General features: G+C 43.5%; 2 protein-coding genes across 3 annotated transcripts; one reads left to right on the top strand and one right to left on the bottom strand.

The window, feature by feature from the left end:
* The first annotated feature begins 443 nt into the window (after positions 1-443).
* Positions 444-15,302, top strand: trpc1 (transient receptor potential cation channel, subfamily C, member 1). Its single transcript, XM_071922411.2, has 13 exons — positions 444-609; positions 1,552-1,706; positions 1,850-1,951; positions 2,334-2,536; positions 3,561-3,692; positions 3,937-4,132; positions 5,510-5,846; positions 8,109-8,248; positions 8,902-9,051; positions 13,022-13,206; positions 13,474-13,675; positions 14,099-14,293; positions 14,837-15,302. Exons 1-13 carry the CDS (start codon positions 444-446, stop codon positions 15,062-15,064), a joined length of 2,391 nt encoding a protein of 796 aa, XP_071778512.1. The 3' UTR covers positions 15,065-15,302.
* Positions 15,303-15,688: 386 nt separating this feature from the next.
* pcolce2b (procollagen C-endopeptidase enhancer 2b) lies at positions 15,689-24,949 on the bottom strand. 2 transcript variants are annotated; one of them, XM_071922425.2, is made up of 9 exons: positions 24,816-24,949; positions 24,404-24,512; positions 23,680-23,935; positions 22,109-22,233; positions 21,481-21,617; positions 21,185-21,348; positions 19,625-19,708; positions 17,381-17,548; positions 15,689-16,979 (listed from the first exon to the last, which is right to left on the bottom strand). In XM_071922425.2, exons 1-9 carry the CDS (start codon positions 24,947-24,949, stop codon positions 16,849-16,851), a joined length of 1,308 nt encoding a protein of 435 aa, XP_071778526.1. In that variant the 3' UTR covers positions 15,689-16,848. The 2 variants fall into 2 exon arrangements, with proteins under 2 accessions (XP_071778526.1, XP_078147538.1); XM_078291412.1 differs by having other exon boundaries at positions 15,689-17,003; positions 24,816-24,924.
* Between the last annotated feature and the right edge of the window lie 634 nt (positions 24,950-25,583).

The following is a 25,583-nucleotide window of genomic DNA, read 5'->3' as shown; positions in this document are numbered from 1 at the left end:
TGTAATTGTGAAGCACCGAGGCCTTTGCGCCTGCGAAATGAGCGAGCAGGTGGAGAAGCAAACATGCGCAGTAAGAGCCTCGTCAGCAGCATCAGGACCAAAGCACCCCCAGGAACCTGCGATGCAAGAAAATGGTGCATGTAAACACGCCGAGGGAGATCATCTCTTTTTGCTTGACTGCATTTACTCCTGATAAACCTGACGAGTAAAGCAATTTAATACGCAAGGGCTAAAGAAGACCATTTCATACCCAGAAGAAGCGCGGAAACATACGCGGCAGAGATGCGACGGCAATAACAAGACTTCATGACATTGGTTTTGTCTCATGACGACGTTTTAAAAGCTGCTGCTGCGCCGCCAGACGCTGATTAAAAAACGGTTCCCTCTAATGTCATCCCACATGACGGGCTTTCTTGTGTAAATGGTCGCTGGTTTCTAGTGGGATGCACATCAGTGTTTTGCCGTACTCGCTCTCCGTCGTAATGGCAGCTCTGTACCAGGGCACGGACGCGTCCTCTCCGGATAAATTTATGGCCTTGAAAGACGTGAGAGAGGTGAAGGAGGAAACTACGCTGGACGAGAAGCTCTTCTTGTTGGCTTGTGAGAAAGGTTTGTTGTTGTTGTTGTTTGGCTTTCTTTTTTTCCCCCAGCAAAATGCATTCCCCTATTTTATTTCCAGTTATGTCAATAACATATGTCCAAACTGATGTGTGTAGTTGTCCTACTGTATTGAAGAATATGGAAAAGATCATGCCATTGGTGGAATCAGGAGAATCAGATGCGCCAGATACCAGCTGTAATTGTTTGTTACTTTTGTAGCATATTCCTGATGCATGCTGTCAAATGTCAATAGGTCTATATGTAATCTAGCCTATATGCATCATGACTTGTAGGCTGACAGATTTTCAGCAGAGTCATTATAGCAAGCCAGCAGCACAGTCATACCACATTTTTTCCAGTGAATACCTCGCACAGCTGCCTACATGTACTCTGGAAATTTGCCCACGGGGTTAAGATATATTTAGTTGAACCTTTGCTCTTCTGAAAGTTTTTCTGCCTGCTTCCCTGAATTTGGACGAGGCTTTGAAAAGTAGAGCTAACAAACTGAAGGGAAACTATAGGCGATACTCCAGATATAAACAAAATATAAGTGTACAGTAGCAAAGAGACATTCTTATCCAGCCCAGTGGGAAGAGAATATTTCATTGAGAAGTTGAGAACACTGAACAGGCAGAAGCAAGTTTAGGTGCAGAGGCCAGGAACTGCCACTGTGACCATATAAAGTCTCCCTGAACATGGCTCAGCAACAGGAATTGTCCTTTGAGGGAGATGTTATTGTTTTACATGGCTGAGATTTAGAGGATTGCTGGAGTGGAGAGTGTGTGTCTCATGACTGTGGCTGTGTCTGTGTGACTCCGTCCGCAGATAATACTTCATTGTTTTTATTGGCCTGCCTCTGCAAGAATTTTGTAACAGCGGAAGTTCCAGTATACCATTTGCATTCACGATCTGTTGCTTAACAGCTGAGTTTGTCCTTGCCGTGGTTCCCAGGTGACTACTACATGGTGAAGAAGCTGCTGGAGGAGAAGCGACATGGTGAGCTCAACATCAACTGCGTGGACGTGCTGGGCCGAGACGCCGTCACCATCTCCATCGAGAACGAGAACCTGGACATCCTCCAGCTTCTCCTGGAGCATGGCTGCCAGGTAGGAAACCCAGAACTAATACATAAAGACGTGGCTATTTCAGTGTTTTCATTGTCAGTTTCCTGGTGCTGTGTGTGTAGATGCAATACTTTTTTGCATGTAATCTGCTGTCTGGTTCTAAAATTATGTTTGTTTCTTTGTAGGCGACAGATGCCTTGTTGGTGGCCATAGACTCTGAGGTGGTGGGAGCTGTGGACATCCTCCTCAACCACCGGCCTAGGAGATCCTCCAAGCCCTCTATTGCTGTTAGTCTCCTTTCTTTATTGCTTATGAGCCTTTGAGTTTAAACAAAGACACTGTAAATGCAAAATTGAAGAGACTAATTTCACTAAAATATAGGCTAATAGTAGTTTTCTCACTGTGTATAATTCAGATTTGAAAAAAGGATAGTAGAGGTGTGCTCATCCAACCTGTATTTAGGCCAGGTGCTGGATAAGAGTCAGACACGACAAAGATCTTAAGGTTGAAACGTTGCATTGCATTACATAAAGTATTAAGAAAGGAGCTCTAATCCAGTGTGCAGATAATCCTTTTTTTGAACCACTTATAATGCAGATTTGACCTTAAAAATACATCTTTGAATGATGTCAGCTTCAGTCTTTATCAGTATATTCCCCTCCGTTTCAGAAACTGATGCAGCGGATTCAGAACCCGGAGTACTCTACCACCATGGACGTGGCTCCGGTCATCCTGGCCGCCCACAGGAACAACTACGAGATCCTGACCATGCTGCTGAAACAGGACATCTCTCTGCCCCGGCCCCATGCCGTGGGCTGCGAGTGCACGCTCTGCAACGCCAAGAACAAGAAGGACAGCCTACGCCACTCCAGGTACAGACCGCTCCGGAGAACGAGAATTCAGAGACATCAGGACAAAGCGTTTGTAATTTTGTTCGGCTGCCATAAAGCTCCCATTGACCTAAATGAAAAAAAATAGCATTGCTCCGAATCTTCTTTTGAATGGCCTACATCGCTTTCCTCTTCAAAAAGGTGCTTGTGTTTTTTCATGTGACAATCATTTTTGGTCCTTGCTCTGGTATGTAGGAGCTCAAAAACAGCTATGAATCACTTGGACTGTCAAGTGAAGTGTTTAGGAAAGGTTCATTTGAGACACTGTGGCGCATCGTTTTGATGATAGCATCAGTTATGAATGTCAGCTTGGTGTCACCCAACTGTCTGAACAGAAATGATTTAGTATCATGCACATGCCCTTTTTGTGGATGCTCTTAAAGTGTTTTACAGTACCACAAGTGCATGCTCTGTTAGCATGGGTGGCCCCAGTGGGACTTCTAATCCTGGCAGTGTTGGTTAGTGCCCATCGAGCTAATAGAGAACCACTGCTTGGTTTACCAGTAACTATTGCATGTTCATTTTTCCATATAGTCAGTGGATTTAGAGTGAAATCAAATCAGATATAAGGGAAGGCAGCAAATATAGTAGAGTTTCCTCCATGAAGCAGTGATTATTTCTGATAAGATCTTGGACTGACAGATGAGGTTTCGCTGATCTCCTCCACTGGGCATTTTTATTCACTCTGCAGGGCAGTGTAGCTTCCCACGCACTAAGCTAAATGAATCAGCGCACAGCCTGGCTTGCAAAGGGCCTGGAGCTTTTAAGCAGAAACAAACAGGAGAGCTAGTGGGCTGAATGCTTACAGATTGCTAGCATTTTTGTGAAACATTTGTTTGTTTCTCTTTCCCCGTTTTCCTTTTTCTTGTCTTGTCTTGCACACCTCTATCTTTTCCATAATTTTATATCCTCCTCTGTCCTTTTTGCCTTACGTCACCTTTCATTCCCCCCTCGTCTTTTCACCACCCATTCCACCTCTACATCTCCCCTCATCTTTTTGGGTCAGGTTCCGCCTGGACATCTACCGCTGCCTGGCCAGCCCCTCCCTGATCATGCTGACTGAGGAAGATCCCATACTCAGGGCCTTTGAGCTGAGCGCAGACCTCAAGGAGCTCAGCCTGGTTGAGGTGGAGTTCAGGTGCGATAGCTATCAGCTGCTGCGCGTCTATCCTGTCATAGCACGTCTATCTCATCTCCCTGCACACGAACACTCAGGCATACACACACAGAAGCTTGTCACATGCACACAAACATATGTACGTACACGTGCGCACACACTTGCATCGTAAAAATCGAATCCCCGATAGTATGGAGCAGATAAGAATCCTAATCTTTCGTGTGCAAAACAAATGCTCTGATTGTGTCTAATTTCCTTGCTCCAGGAATGACTATGAGGAGCTGGCCAAGCAGTGTAAGATGTTTGCCAAGGACTTGCTGGCCCAGGCTCGAAACTCCAGAGAACTAGAAGTCATTCTCAACCACACTTCCAGCGAGGATCACGTCGACAAGAGGGGCCTACTGGAGGAGCGCATGAACCTCAGTCGACTGAAACTGGCCATCAAGTACAACCAAAAAGAGGTTAGAGAGGCTGCGGATACCATATTAATGGTTATTTGGCAGGATCCAGAGCGTCAGCCAGTTTGGAACTAGCAGGCTAAGCAGCGATATGGATGGGTTGTGCAGCTTGTTCAGGCAATTATTTCTTTTAACCCATATCCTAAAATGAATTGCCTCATGTCTTGATTGGATAAATATCCACAGATTACTGGATAGAAAATGATAATTTTGTCTTTTATCCTTTATTCGCTGTAATTCAAGCAATATGTTGGACGTCACGTCTGCTCCAGCGCGTCCTTGTCTTTGGGAAATATGAGTTTGGCAGGATAAAGTTCTTCCTCCAGGCAATAGCAGTCAAAGATAAAGTAGGGCCGGATGTTTGAAGCTGTGGGGCAATTTACAACTGGGATGGCTCAGTGTGAAGTGTTTGCATCATATATCACACTGAGGCTAGTAGCATGCCATTATTTACTGACTGGAGGAATAAGGCTAATAAGGCTGCTTTCAGGCTGCAAATCAGAATGATAACCACTTACTCCTGAGTCCTGTTTACTTCTGGCTACTGGCATGTGTTTATGGTGGATTTTATTGCAGAAGAGACATGATAGTTGCACTTGAGTCAACTATTGAGAGTGAGTCTAATATATGACACTCTAAAACTCATGCTTACTACTAGCTTCTTAGAGAAGTAGAAATGTTACTAAATGGCTTTGTGTTGCTTTTTGTATTCCACAGCACTAAAAATCACTGTACTGTTGACATACCCTTTTTTATTGTGTATTCATTAACATCATAAATTGAACAGTAATTAGTAGGAAACATGTACACTTTCAAAAATTGAGGATGTCAGAGGTTTCTTATGCATTTTATTTCTAAGTGCAAAAAGTGCAGTGTCAAGAGACCATACAATGAAAGAACTCAAACCAGGAACTATATACAGAAATCATATATTAAGGTCACAGGGTCAATGCCATATGGTTAATATTTAATATGGTTAGTCGATTAAAGACATGTATGTTACTCCAGTCAGTGCCCCTGACCAAGGCACTGGCAAAAGAACTGGAGTTGGTCCCCGGGCGCTGTACTGCGGCTGCCCACTGCTCCTAGTGTGTGTATAGGATGGGTCAAATGCAGAGGATAAATTTCCCCACGGGGATAATAAAGTATACAAATACAAATACAAATACAAAAAATAGTCACATGATTGGAAATAGCACTCCCACAGATCAAAGTAAGCACTCATACAGGTCGGCTTCTACTGATTTTACTCATTCTAAATTCAACAAACAAAAAACTCAACTTGACATGAATTTGTAAATTCAACTTAATGTAATTTATATCTCTTTCACGTTCTCATTGTTGTCCTGTCCCGATGCCCCCTCCTCTCCCCCTCCACAGTTTGTGGCCCAGTCGAACTGCCAGCAGTTCCTCAACACAGTGTGGTTCGGAGAGACGGCCAGCTACCGGCGTAAACACACATGCTTAAAGATGGCCACTGTGCTGAGCGTGGCGATGCTTTGGCCGCTGCTGTCGGTCTGCTACCTGCTGGTGCCGCGCTCCCGCGTGGGCCAGATCATCCACACGCCCTTCGTCAAGTTCATCATCCACAGCGCCTCCTACTTCACCTTCCTGCTGCTGCTCAACCTCTACTCGCTGGTCTACAACGAGGGCAAGAAAAACACCATGGGCCCCGCGCTGGAGATGATCGACTACCTGCTCATCCTCTGGATCATAGGTCAGCTTTTCACCTCACCTCAACTCAGCTTTTGCGTAGTAAAGACAATGCCGATGTACGTATGCTGCGTGTGGTAGAATACAATGTACGTTTTTCCCATGGTATATATTGTAGTGCCAGAGAGTCTGATTTCTGTAATTGAATCATTATCCATCTATTTCCTAATGCACACCATGGAACTAAAAATAAAATAAGAGCACCACAGACTAGAATTTAATAGAATAACAATGCATTGCATAGCAGAGTGAGAATGAGAGATTCCTGTTATTGTATGGCCAGAGTCCAATATCCTGTATCCATAATCCTATCAGGCAGAACATGAGAAACAGCTGTTTTCATACCATAGGACTGAAAGCCTGGCTTGACTGGATTGCATCTGTCAGTGTTGCTTCTAATTGAACTCTATAGAAAGGAACCATAGCCTCTCCATGCTTCCCTCTGGCCCATCTGTGTACTGTTATCGGTGGATTCAACGCACACAAACACACATACGTATGAACATATATGCAAACATACATCCACATCCACACTCACACACAAACACACAGACATGAGCCCTATCTACTCAGACGAGGCTGGATAGTGACAGTGAGGAATGGACTGGCCGGGTCTCTCGGGACGGGCCTCTCTGCCTTCCACTTCTGCCAAGAAACCATTAGCATGATCATTCAATCGCCTTAATGGCCCTGCCTTCTCAGCGGAGATATTTGTCTCCCGGTTGCAGCATCCTCCCCTTTTCCACCAGACACAAAGCATCGCAGCCACGGCCCGTTGGTCCAGGTTTCATTGCTTGCATCGCCGGTTGATAAATCATCCCAATAACTGTACCTGACAGGTAATGAAAGGATGTAGGTACAGTTCACTTCTATTATTCATTGTTATGAAGATAGTTGTGGGGTAATTTGCAATTTATTCTGTATATTGCAGTAGTGAGCTCAGTAGTTGAGTCATTAGATGGAAATGTAATGGGTTTTTCCACACGCCAAGAAAGCCCACTAGAGGGGGAAAGATTCCTTAAGCAGCGCGAAACTGAAACATCAAAGAGCTCGATCGATTCTGGCAAACTTCACCAGCTTTTCTTCAAAAGTCTATCTCATTCCAAGACAGCTTCATTGCGCGCCGTAATGCAGTGGTGCAGATTTCACGCTCCGAGGTCCCTGCAGCATCAACAAAGCACCCGAGATAAGTTCAATAACAAGTATAAGATTGCTAATGATCAGCCCGCTTTCCTCCCTCTTTGTAAGATCTCAGAAGACCTCGGGCAAATGTTGTCTGGATGTGAACGGGAGTTGCTTCTGCTCTGAGAGTGTGAAGCCTCTAGATGTGTGTCTACAGACAGCGCTCACAAGTCAAACAGCAGCATTTCATCCTTTTAGTTTCCATTGTTCTGTCTTTCTCCCACGCTCCATCTCTCTTTGCCGCCCCGCCCACCCCACCCCCTCGTCTTCTCCTGTTCTCTCCATTCTGCTATTCCCCAGAGCCAGATGCCTCACATTAATGGAGAAATCAGATGCTGTGTGTGTGTGTGTGTGTGTGTGTGTGTGTGTGCTGGGGTGTATGCATGTGTGTGTGTGTGTGTGTGTGTGCGTGTGTGTGTCAGTCAGTCTGTGTCTCAGTGCACCTCTCTGCGTCTCTGATTACTGCATTGGTACTCGCATCCAGTGTTTCCATAGTAAAAACCCATGCTTCTAATAATCCAACTGAATGGACCTTATTCAGAGACCGACATAATTCTCATGTGAAACCAGGGGTCAAATGAGACTTTTAAGAACAGAGACCATATCTGATAGCATTTCTGCCCCAAAGCCTGTCAATCCTCTGCTTACCATCAGTTTAAACCATGGAAGACCAATAGCAGACCAACCAGGTCCAATCCAAGGTCAAGACTGCTCCGTTGTTCCTGGGCGTCAAGCTTTCACACTTAATTTTATTACCACTATATTTAGAATTGATAAAATTCTGTTTGGAAACCCACACACAGACATCCATCTTTAACAGACACCCATCTTTAAACTCCACACACCTCTAAATCCCACAGCTCACATAGATTCGGCATATTAATCCTTCCATTTCTGTGTCTCGTACAGGCGCGTTTTCCCTTGGGTCTCTCTGTGGGATGACTTACTGCAACACTGTTGAATCTGGAAGAGACTGTAAAATGTTAGGAATGACGGCATCCGGGGTTTAGAGAAATGCCTCTTCCGATGGCGTGTGTGTATGTGTATGTGTGTGTGTGGTGATGTTAAATTCCTGCTCTCCCAGGGATGGTGTGGTCGGACGTGAAGCGCCTGTGGTACGAGGGGCTGGAGGACTTTCTGGAAGAGTCTAGAAACCAGCTGAGCTTCGTCATGAACTCCCTTTACCTCGCCACCTTTGCCCTCAAGATAGTGGCGCACAGCAAGGTACGCACACACCATACACACTTAGGAGATAGATTATGGAAAGAATATTGTACAAGAATAAAAACGCAAAGAAATGTAAGATCTCAAACCAAAAAACAATAATAGCAACCAAAAACTTTGAACATTGCAAAATATGACAAAGTGCTAAAATGTGAAAGGCAAAAAAAAAAGATTTGCATCCAAACTCACAGTCTTTGCAAACGAAATTAATAATAACTACTTGTGTGTTTCTACTGCAGGTTTGATAAGTTGAAAGTTTGCAAACTGATCAAGTAAAACATTAGATTCGAAAAGTTAATTTTCAAAACACTATATATCCATTTAGTTGGGGAAAAAAGCAATCAATATCTCATACGTAGAGGAAACAGTCTGTAATTGTCATTTACCTTTTTATTTAATATTTAAAAAGTGCTATACTTTGTTTTAATCATTTCAAAAGAGTAGGTGTCACTTTTTTGATGTCTTAGTTCAGAGCAAAACTCCTCATTTGTACTCTATCGGTCTGAAAAGAATATCCAGGACTATTTCAGCAACATTTAATAATCCTCTTTTACCACTTGATCATTGTATTGGATGGTGTTTAGAAACATACTGTGAACTGTTTTAGCTCTGTCAAGTGGATGTGTCTGTGAATGTGTTTGTTTGTCCTGTAGTTCAAGAATGTGGAGGACACGGAGAGGAAGAACTGGGACGCCTTCCATCCCATCCTGGTGGCTGAGGGGCTGTTCGCCTTCGCCAACGTTCTCAGTTACCTGCGACTCTTCTTCATGTACACCACCAGCTCCATACTGGGGCCACTACAGGTAGGACAGCGCCGGGGAGGGACACACACATTGGAGTGGCTGCGATTCTGTAGCTCAGTGGTTAAAGCACAGCACTAACATTGGCGGAGTTCGGGGTTTGGTCCACCTAGGCCCCAAATACAAGATAAGATGAAACTTTAATGATTCCCGTGGGGAAATGAGGTCATATATGCACTCATGGTACTGTAAAGGCACTTTGGATGAAAGCATCCAGCAAATGGCTAATGTTATGCTTAAAAGACTCCTTCCTTGTCTGTCATTCACACCCACACACACACACAGACACACACACAGACACACCCACCCATAAACACACACACTACCCTCTCTCTCTCTCTCTCTCTCTCTCTCTCTTAGTAAATTGTGAACACTCAAGGACAAACATACACAAAACATTACGCCAGATGTGCTAAGCAATGTCATCACCATCATCATAAGCATAAGCACAGTGAACTGAGGCACTTAGATGAATGTGCTCTGCTGCGGTAGCATGCTCCTAATCAACCGAACACGACGTCATAACGCTTAGCAGCTCAGCCATCATATTCATCACCGTACCGCAATCATCGTTTCATCACCAAAATGAATGGGAGCCTTCAGTTTACACAAAGTTGATTTCTGGAGGTATCTTCAGCTTAGAGACTGCTTGTTTAAAGCTGGAGAAGCAGACTGACTATACGCCCACAACACACTGTCGCCGCTTCCCAGACTGATTTCTATTGCAAACTGCCACAAACAGCAAGCCTGATCTATGGCTATCTTACCAGCAAATTTAGTGGTGGCTGCAGAGGAATAAAGTTGGTGTGCATGTGCGTGTGTATGGGAACATTCTTGTCTATATTTTTTATAATCCTGTCATTTATTAAATTTAGTTGACGGCTTGTTTAATACACAACTTAACTACATGCATGCCATTGTTCTATCCAGTCTATCCCCTGTCTCATGGGCTAATGAGACAATCCGGCTGTAACCAATTTATGGAGGTTGTTTGTTGATTTTTGTCTTTTATGATTTTTCCTCAGAAATTAAAAAAGCGAATGGGACCGGTTTGAATAGTGAAGATAAAGTAAGACCATGCAGGCCATGCCAGAGCCTAAAGCCCCATAGCTGCTCTCTCTCTCTCTGTCTGTCTATCAGTCAGTCTCTCTCTCAAGTCAACAGTCTTGAGAGAGAAAGTGTTTAGTGTGCGAGCATGTGTCTGTGTGTGTTTACGTCTCTCAGTCTGCCATTGTTTTTCCATCTCCCTCTGTCCTCCAGGCTTGGCCAAAAGTCTGGTTCGAATATTCTACTCGGATTCCTCGGCAATCTCACTGCCATAGGTGTCCCTTTTTATCGCATCAGGAAAACGAGCCCGTCGTTATGTACAGCCTGTCCAGCTGGCAGAGGGAGATCTTAACGCTTGCCAGCTCTCCGACGGCTGCCATTTGGCTGGCAGTCCTTACACTTTCATATTTCCTCTGTTTGGAGTATGTGACTTTTATTACATAAAGCAGTCTTCAGGTATGCGGTGAGGTCACTCCACTCCGAGGGATGCCTTCCTGTCATTATGGTGAAGAGCTGTTTGCGGTCGGATTATTAAACAGCGTGACTATCCTGTAGGTTGTTAGCGAATGTTTTTTAGTTACCTTCTTATGCCCCCCGCCCCACACACACACACACACCACACACACACACACACACCCTCTCCCTCTCTCTTCCTCTCTCTTTCTTTCTCCCCCCCCCCCTCTCTCTCCCCTCACTCGCTCACTCTGTGACATCACTGTCTGGCTTGGCCGGATGGAAAAGTTATTAGCTTTGGAAATAGATGTGGCTGTGTACTCGTGGCCACACTCACACTCACATGGCAGACACACCTCCGTACTAATGCACACGCGCCCACACACATTTCCACACTCTTGTGATATGTGAGCATGCAGTGCACTTGCACTCATACACGCCCATGCACCCACATGCACAAACACACACACACACACACAGACAGTGAGTCAGTATGTGGGTTGCAGTAATGAAAGCTTCTCTGATTATTCCATCCTTCCTGGAGAAGCCAACTCACTCTTCTACTGGTTAGTACCCCCTGCTGAGGTTGGAAAGAGTGACTGAAAGTGTGTGTGAGTGTGTGTGTGTGGCTGTTATCACCAGTGTGTACAGAATGAGCTCACTTGTGGCCCAGACCTAACCTCACTGACACAGGGGTAATGTACCATAGCCAATGGCACACTGGGATGCATGTGTGTGTGTGTTTCAGAGAGACAGAAAGTGTGTGTGTGTGTGTGTGTGTGTGTGTGTGTGTGTGTACGTACGCGCATTTGTGGTACCATCACTCCCCAACTGCATCAGTCCCCCCCTCCAGTCAGGGTTAAGAGCTCCTGACCCACTACATTCCTGCTCTGTTTGTACAGTAACTAAGTGGCTACCTGTCAGGCTGGGCAAGCAGGGAACACCCTCAGCTCCTAAATCAGACATCTCCGAAGCGGCAGAGGAATACACTGGGGGGATTTAGACATGACAAGAGAATGAATCACGCTAATAGACTAGCCTCTCTCCCCAAACAAGCCGGCATGGGTTTCAGCGCAAACACCCCAGTCGCCATTCACCTTGAGGAGCAGGGAGCGTGGTCATCCCTCACACTGGACACTGTGTGTGTGTGTGTGTGTGTGTGTGTGTGTGTGGGGGGGGGGGGGGGGGGTATTTGCGCTTTGCAGGGGTGAGTTTGTGTGTGTGTGTTTGTGTGTTCTGACCTTGGTTGGAGCATCTCTAGGTCTTAGTAAACAGATAAGCCACTCTGGTCTATTAATAGTGGGATGGCTGCTGAACCAAGAACACTTTCTCTGTCTTCTTGCCTTCTCTCTGGCTTCCTCCATGTTTGTCTGTCTTTCCTCAGGTAGGGTGGGAACGCTCCAATGACCAGAATAGGTTGTTTTTTCCACTTAAGCAGTGATTACTGCTAAACAAGAACATGAGGGAAGAAAACACATTGAGCACATTCATTTGCTTACACAGAATAAGGGGTGGAGAGTCACAGTATACTCCTACAGTTGCTAAAGTTTTACTGAGCTCATTTAAAATATACTCAGAGTAAAAGTTACTGAGTTGCTTTAAAAAACGCACATTGATACATAGGTCTTTCCCATGCAATGTAAAAAGGACAGACAGTCCATTATTACATGTTTTATGTTTTAGTCTATGTTGAGTGTCCTAAAATACACTTCTGAAATTCATGTCTTTATTCAACCTGTGACAAAAAAAAAAAATGAAAATGTCCATCCCCGTTATTCAATAACATTACTGCACTGATGTTTCATTGGCTGTTAGCTAACAAGGCTAGCGGACTAGCTAATTAACTAAGCTGCTATCAGAATTTTACATAATGTCAGGTTAGATAACTTAACATTTCCTCCTCATGCTTGCACAGGTTTTATGCAGATGTAATTTACAATTATCCAGTTTCTGGTGCAACGCTTATGGAGAATCTACAAAATGTAATGGAGGCAATTGAAAATGTAGTGAGGTAAAACACTTAAGTCAAAATATACTTAAGTTAAAGTAAAACTACTGACTTCAAAACACACTTCAAAAAGCTACTCGCACAAAGAAGCTACTTAACAAGAGTAAATGTAGTTGTTACTTCCACCCTTGTACAGAATCGAATATTCAGATGGATGACTCACAGGCAGATGTGATTTGCCTCCTAAAAATAACAATCTGAGAGCTTGATGTACTGGGCAGAGATAAATGCACTAGCTATCCCCTGAGTTTATTTCCCCCCGCGCAATTTGTTTGTTCCATCCAAACTTACTGGCTCTTTAAAGAGGATTGCTGGTAGAAAAACTATTAAAACTATTCAGAATATGCCTAAAATATATTTTCCCCAGAAGCTTTCTTAGGATGAAAGAACTCCACATCAATACGGACCTAGTTGATTAGAGCGGAGCAGCGCAGATTTCATGAGCCCTTATTGATCTCTCCCCAGATCTCTATGGGCCAGATGCTGCAGGAGTTTGGGAAGTTTTTGGGCCTCTTCCTGCTGGTGTTATTCTCCTTCACTATCGGACTCACCCAGCTCTATGGCAAGGACCAGAAAGACCCAGACAAGTATCCACCCAAGGACTGCGAGGGCATCTTCTGCCAGCAACAGAGCAATGACACATTCCACACGTATGGGCCAACCTCAGTCTATCAATTCGGACAGCGATGACGATGATGAATGTTCAGAGTGCATGTTGAGAGATGTCAGAGAATATATATGTATATATATATATATATATATATATATATATATGTATATATATATACTGGACTGTATAAACACAGCTGTTACTGCATCCTGACAGTTCTTCTGATTTATGATCTATCCGTGAAATTACTTGTCAGACATGCAGCCCAAATGGCCACTGACAGCTGCCAACTTCTTCCTTCTTACAGGTTTATGGGGACCTGCTATGCCCTGTTCTGGTACATCTTCTCCCTGGCACACGTCGCGCTGTTTGTCACCCGCATCAGCTACACAGAGGGGCTGCGCTCATTTGTGGGTGCCCTGATCGTAGGCACCTACAACATTGTGGTGGTTATCGTCCTGACCAAGCTGCTGGTGGCTATGCTCCATAAAAGCTTCAGACAAATTGCTGTAAGTGTTAACGACTTAAGTGCCGCAGAATACAGTTAATTATTTTGGTGTTCTGAATGCAGTCAAGGGTAATCTGAGTCCAATTTGATATTGAAAGCGCTTTCATTTACTGTCAGATTTGCTTTTCTGAGTTCAGCACGAAATGTTATACAGATGTTATACCATTGTTTCTTTTGACTCTGATCTGCACATTTTCTGCTTCCTTTGAACAACCGTTTGATTTTGATTATGCTAAGTAAAACAACTCATTGTCCAAAACATCTGTCCCCTCAAGGAAAGTTTCACAAGAATACAATGGGGTTTTTTTGCATTCATAAAATTCCTCTATAAAGGGTGTACAGTGTGAGTAAGTTCATTATCACATTCCTGTGTTCCAAATCACAGCATTTCTCAATGTTCCTGTTGCCTCTTGGTATTCTGCAGAATCACGAGGATAAGGAGTGGAAGTTTGCTCGGGCCAAACTGTGGCTGAGCTACTTTGATGACAAGTGTACTATGCCACCACCGTTCAATATCCTCCCCTCTCCAAAGACTGTCTGCTACTTGTTGACCAGCATGAGCAAATGGATCTGTTCACACACCTCAACCGGCAAGGTGAAGAGACAGAACAGCCTCAAGGTGAGAGGGAGAGATTCAGTTTAATATCAGAACCTAAAGCTGCACTAGGCAATATTTTGATAAGAAATACACCCGTCTTATCAGCCTAAATCACAAAGTGGGGCTGCAATAGAAGAGCATCCCATCCCTACTAATTGAGATGCTGTAGATTTGCCTTATCTGCCCAAATTAAATCCTGGTGTTGGATATGGACAGTTCTCCACCCCAAAGAAGTGATGAATCATAATTTAAGAGCAAAGTACAAACTGTCTCCTAAACAGCAGTGAGGCAGCGCTCTGTCCAGAGAAAGTTGGACTCAGCAACATTGGATCTATTGCCTTTCTCCTCCCTTTGGCATCCTTTGTTATAAAATCACAGACAGACCAGGTTTTTAAACACTGTGTGCAGTTTACTGATTGTGTTACTTGATTTCTGGGTATTAAATGTATTTGTAATGTATAAATTAAATTGTTTTGCCCTAATCTTAAACAGACATCTGTGCTTTGTCCAGTGCGCAGTACCTGGCTATGGATCTGAACCCTTTCCTTGTCCTTCTCCATCCAGGAATGGAAGAACCTGAAGCAGAAGCGCGATGAGAACTATCAGAAGATCATGTGTTGTCTGGTCCACCGCTACCTGACCTCCACGCGGCAGAAGATGCAGAGCACAGACCAGGCCACGGTGGAGAACCTCAACGACCTGCGCCAGGACCTCTCCAAGTTTCGCAACGAGATGCGGGACCTGCTGGGCTTCCGGACCTCCAAGTACGCCATGTTCTACCCGAGGAGCTAAAAGACTCAGCCTTCCCTCCCTCTTTCCCCCCTCCCGTTGACAAAACCTCTGCTTCTCGTTTATCTGGGATAACGTCCGACCCGAGCATGTTTAAAAAACTTTGCTCTCTGAGTCACAGAGGCGACTTTTAAACCTGGAACTAGGAAAATATATATTCTGCACCAAAGCCTCCAGCCTCAGGCCCCCTAAGTATTATTCAGCTATTCAACTTGTTTTGTAAAAAAATGTAATTCTTTTCAACAAAAAGACAAATAAAGATTTATGAAGAATTTGGCCTCCTGTGGCTATTGCCTTGATGCAAGAAAGAGCTGATTTTGCTGAATACTAAATGCTGCGTTGGAGATTTGCAGTTATTTGTATATTTCTCTCCCTGGAAATTGATGTTTTTCCACATGGGTCTGAAAAACAAAACTCAGCCAACTGTTTAAGCCCAGTGGTCCAGTCCATGTGAGAGTCACATTACACACACCTGACCCATTCTCATGCTTAGCAGAGCATAACTGGCCTGACTACGCTCAACAGGCCACTTCAAAAATGTGCCTTCTTGCATTAGTTGGTTTCCAGTTGAAGGTTCTTGTACCAAGATAGACAAACAACAGGGAAAAGAAAATGTTATTTGGGTTTTATTTGGGCAGATGAAAACAATAAAATATAAATAACATTCACAGACTTTTTCATATGAAAATATTTTCCATTTTTAATTTCATATCTCTGCCTTTAAAAACAATGAAAGTAAGATGACAAAGAGATCTACGCTGATGGAGCTGCTTTGCATCCACTGACAAAAAAAGCTTTGGCTAAGGGCCTCATTTGTTGCACATAAAACCAGCATAACAAAATAATTTTAAAAGAATCCTATATATTAACTATTGCACTTATTATCACCACATAAAATACTTCCCAAGTCTCGTCCATTCAAATTGAACATGGGAAATTAAAGGCAGTTTATAAACACTGTCATTAAAACTACAACAATCAGTTGACCATAATTTACTTCCTGTAACAAATCCTCAATGGATGTTGATCAGGCTCATGAACTTTAAGTGTATTCTGCCAAACAGATTATCTCTTTCTTTAACGTATTTTACATAATATTAAATCCCACTCATTCTTCACATTGCACTCTACAGCCTCAAAGGAAAAAAATATTGGAAGGCAGACTAGAGGGAAGAATGAGGAGTCGACAGTGCCATAATGGGACGTCAGAACAGACATGTCACATGCGCAGTGAAATTTAAAAAACAATCTGATGAATCTTTGTCTTACAAAACGTGTTTGTGAAACACATCTCTGTGCATCGTCATGCTCCCAATTCTGGGCTCCTGCAGCCTCGTGTCCTCCCCTGTCCTCTGTCCTCCCCTGTCCTCCCTGTCCTCCTCTGTCCTCCTATTAGAGGCATGACAGGATGGAAATTTCACTAATTTCCACTGCCGATTCATCTAGTTATGTAACAGACCAACTGGTCTCCTAATAGAAGAAAGAGTGGAAGTAATTAACATCTTATTGTGTATTCCAAAACATGCAATCCCTCAACAACCAAGGTGATGGATGATGCCTTGATTTTTCCCCCAGTACATTTAATAAATACAAAAAAATGTGAGTTGCCTGTTTTTATTGATGTCGATGAACCATGGAAATGGCAACTCTGCATGTAGGTTCACTTTTCTTTAACCGACTAGTGTTTCTATTGTCGAGTAGAACATCACTATTCTGTTTAATGCTTCCCATGCCTAGCTGAGACTCATGTGGACCGACCCGGTGGAGATCTCCGGAGCTGCCGGGGCTCAGCAGCGCTTGTTTTTCAGTACGTTGAGTCCTTTCTGGTTCTTGGTCTTGAAGGCCATGACGAAGTGGTGAGGGGCGATTTTCCCCCGGCCCTCCTCGTCCACCTGGCCCATGAAGATGTAGTTCAAGCCTGGTGAGGTCACACACAAAGAGCCTGAATGCAGTGGCGGAACGGCAGAGACATTCAGGGAGGCCACACATCAGCATCTCCACACAGCACGTCTGTATGCCATATGTTTATATGCGCGCATATAAACATATTCTGTATTCGACACATGATTCAGTGACTCTGTTGGGACAGTGAGTTTTGCCGCTCACCTCACACTCTGGGGCGAGCGCTCTATCAGCTGAGCTTGACACAGCAATGGAGGCAAACTCAGAGCCATAGGTTATTCAAAACAGTCTGCTGAACACGCAACCGGGAACTGCTTACTTTTCTACCATCTTTTACACAACGACAATTTGCTGTTTCAGCTTCATAGATCAAAAAGTACTTTCTAGAGAGATTTCAACAGAGATTTCAAAACTCACCTCGTCTGATAAACGGACACTTCTTGCACAGGATGATGATCTTGGTGCTCATGGTCTTGCCTGCCTGCTGGATGGCCAGGTTGCCTTCTTTATACACGTTGATGATGGAGACAGTGGCGTACATGCTGCCTCCTCTCATCACCGCGGTAATGACAGTCCCGCTTATCACTATCGTAGACACACACACACACACACACGTCAACAACAATAAAAGCAAAACAAAAGTACTGCAAATCCGCTGTAAAAATCCATATCGCATACAGAAAATACACTTATAGAGAAGGCACACATGCACGCAGCACTTCACACACATTCTCATTCAAACCCAGTTAAAAGATTTAGAGAAGCTTGTTTTCATTTATATTAACTCTTAAGGTCACTGACTACCTCGACAAGTGCTGTTTCTGTGCTAGCACGAAAACCAGATTGGAAGTTATCATAGAGATTAGTTAAAATTAAAGAGTCATTAAGTTGCTAATAGAGAACATTTTCATTGCTCTTGCCAAGAAAAGGAAGGTCAAATATTGGCCTGTGGTTACCGATTAAGGATTAGACTGGTCTTCTTTAGCAATGATTCGATAACAGCAGCTTTAAGATACTTGGGGAAAAACACCAGATTGCAAGGAGGTGTTAACAATTGTCAGTACTTCATTAGATAGACAATTAAAAACCATTTAAATAAGGCCATAGAATGTGGATCTAGGGGACAGGTGCTGCTTTAAGATGTGGGCAGTGTTAACTTCTCAGAAAATCAGAAAATACAACATCAAGGATAGCAGTCAATGTAATATTAAGACCGTTAGAGATAACCAAGTCCAAGGTGTGGCCCAGAGGCATGTTGAGAGAGATCAAAGGTATCTAGCATGCAGATAAAATGTTTCACATCGGAGTTAGTGGAGCAGTCAATATGAATGTTGAAGTCACTAGAAATTATAATACAGTCTTATCTGGGGAGGTTATAGATCTCAGCTCAGCAAATTCATCCAGGATTTCATTTTTTTGTTTTGGATGGTGGTAAACAGTAAGAGGAGATTTATAATTCAGAACAACTGCGAGATACTCAGAATTTGAAACATCTCCAAGAAAACTCTTCTCTCTTACTTTCTTGTTCTGCCTGGTGGGTGTTGAAAAAAGTTTAGGGGTGAAGTTTCAATCAGATCTGTCTTTTCCTGTTTAGTCTGACCGGGTCTCCGTAGGTAGAATAAATCCGGCTTGTTGTTGCATATGACTCACTGACCATGAAAGTCTTAGAGACCAGACATTAGGCAGTGCCAGCTTTAGTGTGCTAGGGGAGCCAATACTCAGCGTGGGATTCAGTATGAACAGGTTTCTTTACACTGATGGTACCAGAGAGTCTGGACTCAACATTCTGCCTGCTTCCGCTCCTGACAGGGATGAAACTATCCAGAGGGCTATCTGCTTCACTAATGTTATTGTGACTGCTGCTACCGTTACATAAACCAGTGGGTTTTGCCAAAGTTTTGACAATTCCACATGCACAGATCAAACCAATTTATTACATAACGGCTAAATGACTAATAGAGTGTTGATTAGACGAAATCTTCTCACAGTCCACTGTCTCACCACTTCATTAAAATGTGATGTAACACATTATGTGCAGACTCTGCCGCCACATCACACAAGCTACTTTTTCCACACACACCACCACATCGCTTGCCTTTCCCCCGGTTCCTTATGCAAATCCAAGTGAACTCTCTTTGAAATGCCAGTCTAACACATGTGGTAAACATCTCCAAGAGGAAAACATCAGAGAGCGGGAGAGTAGCAAGCGGAGACCGAGGCTGAATCAACACGTTCATTTACCAACAGTTTACCTACAGTCAGAGGCTGAGTGTGTGTGTGTGTGTGTGTGTGTGTGTGTGTTTACACTGGGGGAACTGTGTACTACAGTATCCACCCCTTCACCTCCTGACAGACTATCAAGGAAGTCTTTGAGATGCGCAGGGAAAAATCAGAGGAGCAAAGATAGTGACATGATCAGGACTGTAAAGCACTTGTTAGGGAGAGTAGGCTGCTAATGCTGCGATGGGAACTACTGATATAAACCTTGGGAGTATCTCCTCTGTCCTGACTGTGTCTTTGTTGCCTGACGCTTGTCGATAGAGGAACACTAAGTATAAGCAGATATGTGAAGCAGTAACATGAGCAAAGGTGAAGCATATCAGTGACTGTAATTCATGTGGTATGAAACAACTGAACTAAGCACTGATGGGACTTTCTTACCAAAATTGCTGGAGCAGTAATTGCTCTCGAGACTTCCTCGTCGTTTGCATTTCTGCTGGCACAGGGCTACAGAGTACTTCAGAGCTGCAGAGACACAGAGAAAAAACATTCAATCACTGTAATTTCGCCTGCCAGTGATGCAAGCAAATATATTATGGTTGCAACTGGTTCTACTTTGGTCTATTTATATTCTCGGTTCAAGAATGTGCTGAAAAGTGAACAGGGACATTATCCACTTAAAAACTGTTATCCATCTAGTAGTTGTTCATACATAATATACAATGTGTAGCCCCTGCTGAAAGCGGTCAATACAATGTGGCTGGTGAACATCTGCTTTCAGAGTTGGAGATAGTAAAGAGTTCATAAAAGAAAGAACCACGACTTAAAAAAAATACATGGTGACTGTCTAAATGTTATTCTTGCTGGAGAGGAAAAGGTCCAGGAAGATAAGCCAACCAGAATGCGTTGTCACAGTATGATATCATGGCAGGGAGGCGCCAAAATACCCTGGCTTGACTAAGGGAAAAAACAACAGTGTGTGGGAACGTGAGTTTCAGTATGAAAATGAGCTGTGATTGTGTGTGTGTCTGGGTGCACACGCCCACACATTATATGACTGTGTATTATGTACACTATACACCAGAGAACTGTGGGCAAGAATGTATGAACATATGTTATGTTTGGACATGTGATGTTCCTGGCTGTGTCTTCAATAAGACTCTTACTAGCTCCAGTATGTTCCATTCTCTCTTTCTCGCTTTGTATGGGAGAGAATGTTGCATCAAAACTTCATGCTGAAATAATTTTGCCATGCTTATTGGCAAATACACATACCTAATTATTCAAGACCTTTCCCGAACTGTGAGGGTTCACTGTTCAATTCAGAATACACTTGATCCACCGAGGAGAAATTATGTGAATAAGGTTTTAACTTTTCCAACTGGTTTGCCTGTTATTCCTTCATCTTCTTCAATGTCTTGTGATGGCAGAAAGTGAGTTTTGAAAGCCAGAAATCCAGACAGTGAGTTTTGAAAGCCAGAAAGCTCAGCACCTGGCGAATTAATCATTTAACCATTGATATTGATCAACAACCCTATCAAACCCCTGCAGATACATTATAGTAATCTTGCGCAATGGGACAGTAAAAATCGTACTTATTGCCCCTTTAAATATTTATATGTAAATATTTGTATTAAAAATGTATTGCTTGGTGTATCGTACAAACCAAGTCAAGTGTCTGAAGTATCAAGTAACCAGAGTCCATATCCAAAATCTATACCCTCTGCTGCTTTACAAGGATAAGGTGTTCTACCTGATCCAGCTAATTGCCTCCACACTGGACTCAAATCATAACAGTTCACTCACTCATTCCTATTCTTCCAGATCTGCTATTGGAAGCAGATTCCTGATTCCTCCCTTGTGTTTTCAAGTGAAAGATAAACCCCACATGTTAGCAACAGAGTCCAGAAATCCAAAGCCACTATGTCCCATAGTTACATCAACAAATACAGATGTTAGATGTGTTTCAGAGGTTGTGAGTGGATAAAAGCTGCTACCTACGTATGGGTCGGGTGGTGACGGGCTGTGTGGTGGTGGTGGGTGGTATTGTGGTGGTGGGGAACTTCTTGGGTCTGAACTTGTAGTGTCCAATGAAGCCGTCTGCTGTTAGACTGAGATCTGACAGGAACTGGATTAGGAGCTGGTTCCCCTCTGAGAACACGGGGCTGCAGAGGAAGAGAGACAGACAGAGAGGTGGGGGGTAAATTGAGAAAGAGAAAAAAATAAAAAGTCTCAAAAATGTCTTACACAACATTCTAGTGGACTCTACCGTGCAGCAACAGTACGGTGTCACCTACGCTGGGGGGCTGTCTCCGCAGTATTTTCCAATCCTCTTGGCATCGTTGATTTCTGCCCCGTTGAAAATAGAGACGTGATCGTAGCGGCAGTAGTTATCTCTTTCCACGTCAAACTTCTCAAACTTCACCTCAATAATCTGCAGGAGGGGACAAGTCACAAAGTACATCCTGCTTCAACCACAAGCTTATAGGCCGTATCAGGCAAAGCCATTTGATTAAAAGGAACACCCTGTAATTTGGGGGATGATGTCATTTTGTTCCACAACCACTGTACATATAGCTGCCATTTTTAATGTAACTTGGTATACATTTGAAACGTTTTATTCCACTAGATCTACTTTTTCAACCAGTAACACATAGTCTTAAAAACCTAAGACCAAACCTAAGTAATATGTACTATCACTCAAAGCAAACGATCTACCGGGGACACGTGGATGATTTTGTGGTCTATGTTCCTGTCATTTAACGCATAAGTTGCCCTAAAGGCCAATTTCCCAAAAATAGTTAAGTATTCCTGTGAGGGCAATTATTTTTTCCCCTCAAAAATAGATAAATAGCATTTTGAAACAGAACTATTCCTCTTAATAAAAACGTTAAGGTGAATTCATTTGAAGATGAACTGTCAAACCTGGTTCTTTGGTGCCACTATGTGCCAGGAGCAGGTGACCCCGGCTGGATAGTCCTTCTCAGGCCAGTTGGGGGTTTTGAAGGAACCTGAGGGCTTGTCCAGGCGGCCTCCACAGTACTGTTCGCCTGCAGTGTATTGAAGGAACTTAGTCTTTGATCATGATCAAGACTACGACTGCACAGTTAATCAATAAAATATCATTACTACAATATTAATAACGGCAATGTGCAAATTGCAAGATGCTGCAGTTTTTCAATACAGGGAATAGTGTTTCAGACAGCCTCCTAAACAAGATATTTTAGTGCTTGGTCTACAAGTCAAGTTGCATATTGGACAAAATATTTTATTCAACATGACTATATTTCCTGTTCCTTGAAGTATTTGATCCACATTCACCATAATTTTAAAGGCAGGAATGGTGTGTGCATGACATGATCCTGTAATTAACCAGTTGTCTAGTTTAATCAGCATTCTCACTTCCTTCTTTGTGATTATGAGCACCCTAAGGAGTCAGTCTCTCTTTGGTGCTGTGCAGTGAGCTGTGTAAAAAGATACCACATGCCTCCATTGTCATCAAGCATCTGAGAAACATCAATTCGTTAACCGCACAAGCTGTTTGGACAGTCAAGAGCTGGAATCTCTTAAAAAACATTTAGCTTTTTCTTGATGTTTGCTCTCCAGCACGCCTAACGGACAAGCACAGTTTAGCACAGTGGCAAAAATAGTTAACAAATGGAGGGGTTGTTGTGCTGTGCAGTTTTGACAACTCTCAGGGACAGTATGGCAACAGTCTATCTGCTACCATCTGTTGTGTGAGAGCCAGGCAGGCTGGTTAATAGACATGGCCCATTACAGCTGTCAGCTCCTTGGGTACAGATAGGATGGTCCCTCCTCAGACAACCAGTCATTAAAATTCCACAGAAATAGTGGGCAAGACTTCTCAATTCCCAGCAAGAGGAAAAGGCTGGTTCAACTCTGAGTGATACTGCTGACCTGTCCGATCTACTGCAGTGCTCCAAAAAAACGGCTGTGAGAAATTCCACATCATACTGTGAGAAGTGTTGAGATTTTTTTTTTGTTGTTCAGATCCTGGAGCCTGAAACCAATAGTTTCGTCTGGCATAACTGAAAGCCCTAAAGGTCACTGCCTTTTACTGAGCAGAAGCAAAACTGGACTCCCTTTTGTTTTTGTATGGTATTGTGCAAAAGCTGAACTCTACAGTAGGATATAAAGTTCTCCTCACTCCACATCTGGGCATTATGATAACATGCTATGACCTCACTGGAGCAGCTCATGTTTAACAGCCGTGTTAATTTGCTCATTAAAGACTGACCCTCTGCCCCAGCAGACACACTCCCAGGCCTGTATCAGATTCCTTTATGGGGTGATGTCATGACTGAGACTCGATCCCCCATGGCAAGCTTGGGTAGAGGCAAGATATACTGAACACAGCTGTGATCCAAAGTCTATTACATCCTTGGCACCCATGTGCAGGACAACAAGATGAGAGTTAGCAAGGCTACAGCCATTCTCCCATGTTCTCCACCCGTGCTGCTGAGCTAAGTGCCTACCTCTCTCATGTGGGTGGGCAGCAGAGAAGACTGCCAGGAAGCCACTCCCAGCGGTGTTGGCATCGGACACCATCTGTAGGAGCATCTTGTTGCCCGTGGAAACCAGGGCTCCCGGCCTGAACGTCCCACAGAAGCGACCGAGTCTCTGTCCATTGACATGGCCACTGTAAACATCCACATAGTCATAGCGGCACAGGTTGTCACTCTCCAGGTCAATAAAGCGGAATGACAGGACCACTACTTTGCCCTCAGGGACCTGGGGAGGGAATCCACAAACATGATATTAAGGTCAATTTAACTTTATTACTAAGGAGTAATCCAACATGCCATAAGTTAACAGATATGAAATTATTATAATAGTCTATCTGAATACTGTTAATTGAATGGGTTTAACACACTTTTTTCCAGGTTTTATCGCAGAGATATAACAGCAAGCCTGACTCATGTGGAGTAGCCTATACATTTTCAATAACCTGTTCCAGCCATACCATCAGCTCGACTAAATGTAATGTAATGCAGCAAAAACTGCCTGAGGGTGACTGTGTGGCCAGTATACAAATTCCAGAGGATGAAATTAGGAGTTTGTGATTAGTGGAGGAGTGTAGGCTATCATGCAATAAATGTCATGTTTCATGTCTTTTAAAATAAGAAAATGACTTGAAAATGAGTGGCCTAAGCATGTCATCACAGTATCCAAAACAGTGGAATAGTAAGTTGGACTCACTGTGATTCTCCACACACATTTGGTATTTGGGGGGTACACTCCTGGGTACCCCTGGCTCCCGATTACTCCAGAATCCCCTGTGATATTTCCACCGCACGTGAACGTTGGTCTAGGGGGGGGAAAGAATGTTTTCTATTTTCAAAATTTCAGATTATGATGATGTGTTAAACATTAAACATATAAACGTTAACGACAGCCTGTGGTTGATTTAGCTCAGATTTTTTTTTTTTTTTAATTCCTCGCCAATGCGCCATGTGTCTTGACTGGAAGCAGCGCAGACTGCAGATTCCTCTAAATAACTCTCCAGTTCACTGACGCTGCTCCTAAATGGGATCCTTGGCACCTTGCTCACTGATAGCCTAAAGCTCTTAAAAGAATTTGCACAGATTAGAAAATGTGAATAAAGGTGTACCTCCGTTGAGACTGCGCGCAGACCTCTGTCAAGAACAGTAGACTCCATGCGCAAAAAAGACTGCATATTCTCCACATTGTTGGGTTAACGGACCAGGCGCCTCGCTTGTTTTCGCCCCGTGGCATGAATGACATTGTGTTCAGCAGCTCAAACGGTGGGGAAAAGTACCCAGAAGTTCCTGGAGGGAGTTTCAGCAACTGCAAGCTGGAGCAGATGAATATAGCGTTTGTCCTGCGTGGTAGGAGGGACGGAGCACAGGCAGCTGCTTTTTTTTCCAAAAAACCTGCGATAAAAGACGCACTGGAGGGGTGTGAGGTCGCGCATTAGTTTCATACAGCACCTGGCCTGAAAACCTGCAAGGAGGCGGCATGAATAAACTTGACTTGATAGTCTATGATGAATATTATTGGCACTGAAGCCTGCCTACATGGCTCAGTATGGACCATGAGCATATTATACATATCCATATAGATTATCTACAGAAAACAGTCAATAAATATTTGCGTTTCATCTCAATAAACTGTTGAAATGTGGAAAAGTTGTTGACCAGATGTTAAGTGATAGAGGACGGACTTTCAGCAGGAATGTAAATTTTACACCCATGTAGGCTGCAGGCCCATTTAAAATTGGTTTATCAAATCGCCATAGGCTGAGGCTTGTCAGAATGATATGCACAGTCGAGAGAGAGAGACAGACAGACAGAGAGAGAGAGAGAGAGAGGGAGAGGGAGAGGGAGAGACATGGCACCACCTGCTGGATTTAACAGGA

This window comes from Centroberyx gerrardi, chromosome 22, assembly GCF_048128805.1.
Source record: "Centroberyx gerrardi isolate f3 chromosome 22, fCenGer3.hap1.cur.20231027, whole genome shotgun sequence".
NCBI classification, from domain to species: Eukaryota; Metazoa; Chordata; class Actinopteri; order Beryciformes; family Berycidae; genus Centroberyx; species Centroberyx gerrardi.
This window is presented reverse-complemented; position numbering and strand designations above follow the sequence as displayed.

What these genes read in the sequence shown, in the direction of transcription:
- trpc1 (XM_071922411.2), top strand. Translation starts at nt 444, where the DNA reads ATGCACATCAGTGTTTTGCCGTACTCGCTCTCCGTCGTAATGGCAGCT. An exon ending in GACAGCCTACGCCACTCCAG is followed by an intron (nt 2,537 to 3,560) that starts GTACAGACCGCT and finishes TTTTTGGGTCAG; the next exon opens with GTTCCGCCTGGACATCTACC. An exon ending in AAAGCTTCAGACAAATTGCT is followed by an intron (nt 13,676 to 14,098) that starts GTAAGTGTTAAC and finishes GGTATTCTGCAG; the next exon opens with AATCACGAGGATAAGGAGTG.
- pcolce2b (XM_071922425.2), bottom strand. Translation starts at nt 24,949, where the DNA reads ATGTCATTCATGCCACGGGGCGAAAACAAGCGAGGCGCCTGGTCCGTT. An exon ending in TGCGGAGACAGCCCCCCAGC is followed by an intron (nt 21,349 to 21,480) that starts GTAGGTGACACC and finishes CTTCCTCTGCAG; the next exon opens with CCCCGTGTTCTCAGAGGGGA. An exon ending in GTGTCCGTTTATCAGACGAG is followed by an intron (nt 16,980 to 17,380) that starts GTGAGTTTTGAA and finishes TGACCTCACCAG; the next exon opens with GCTTGAACTACATCTTCATG.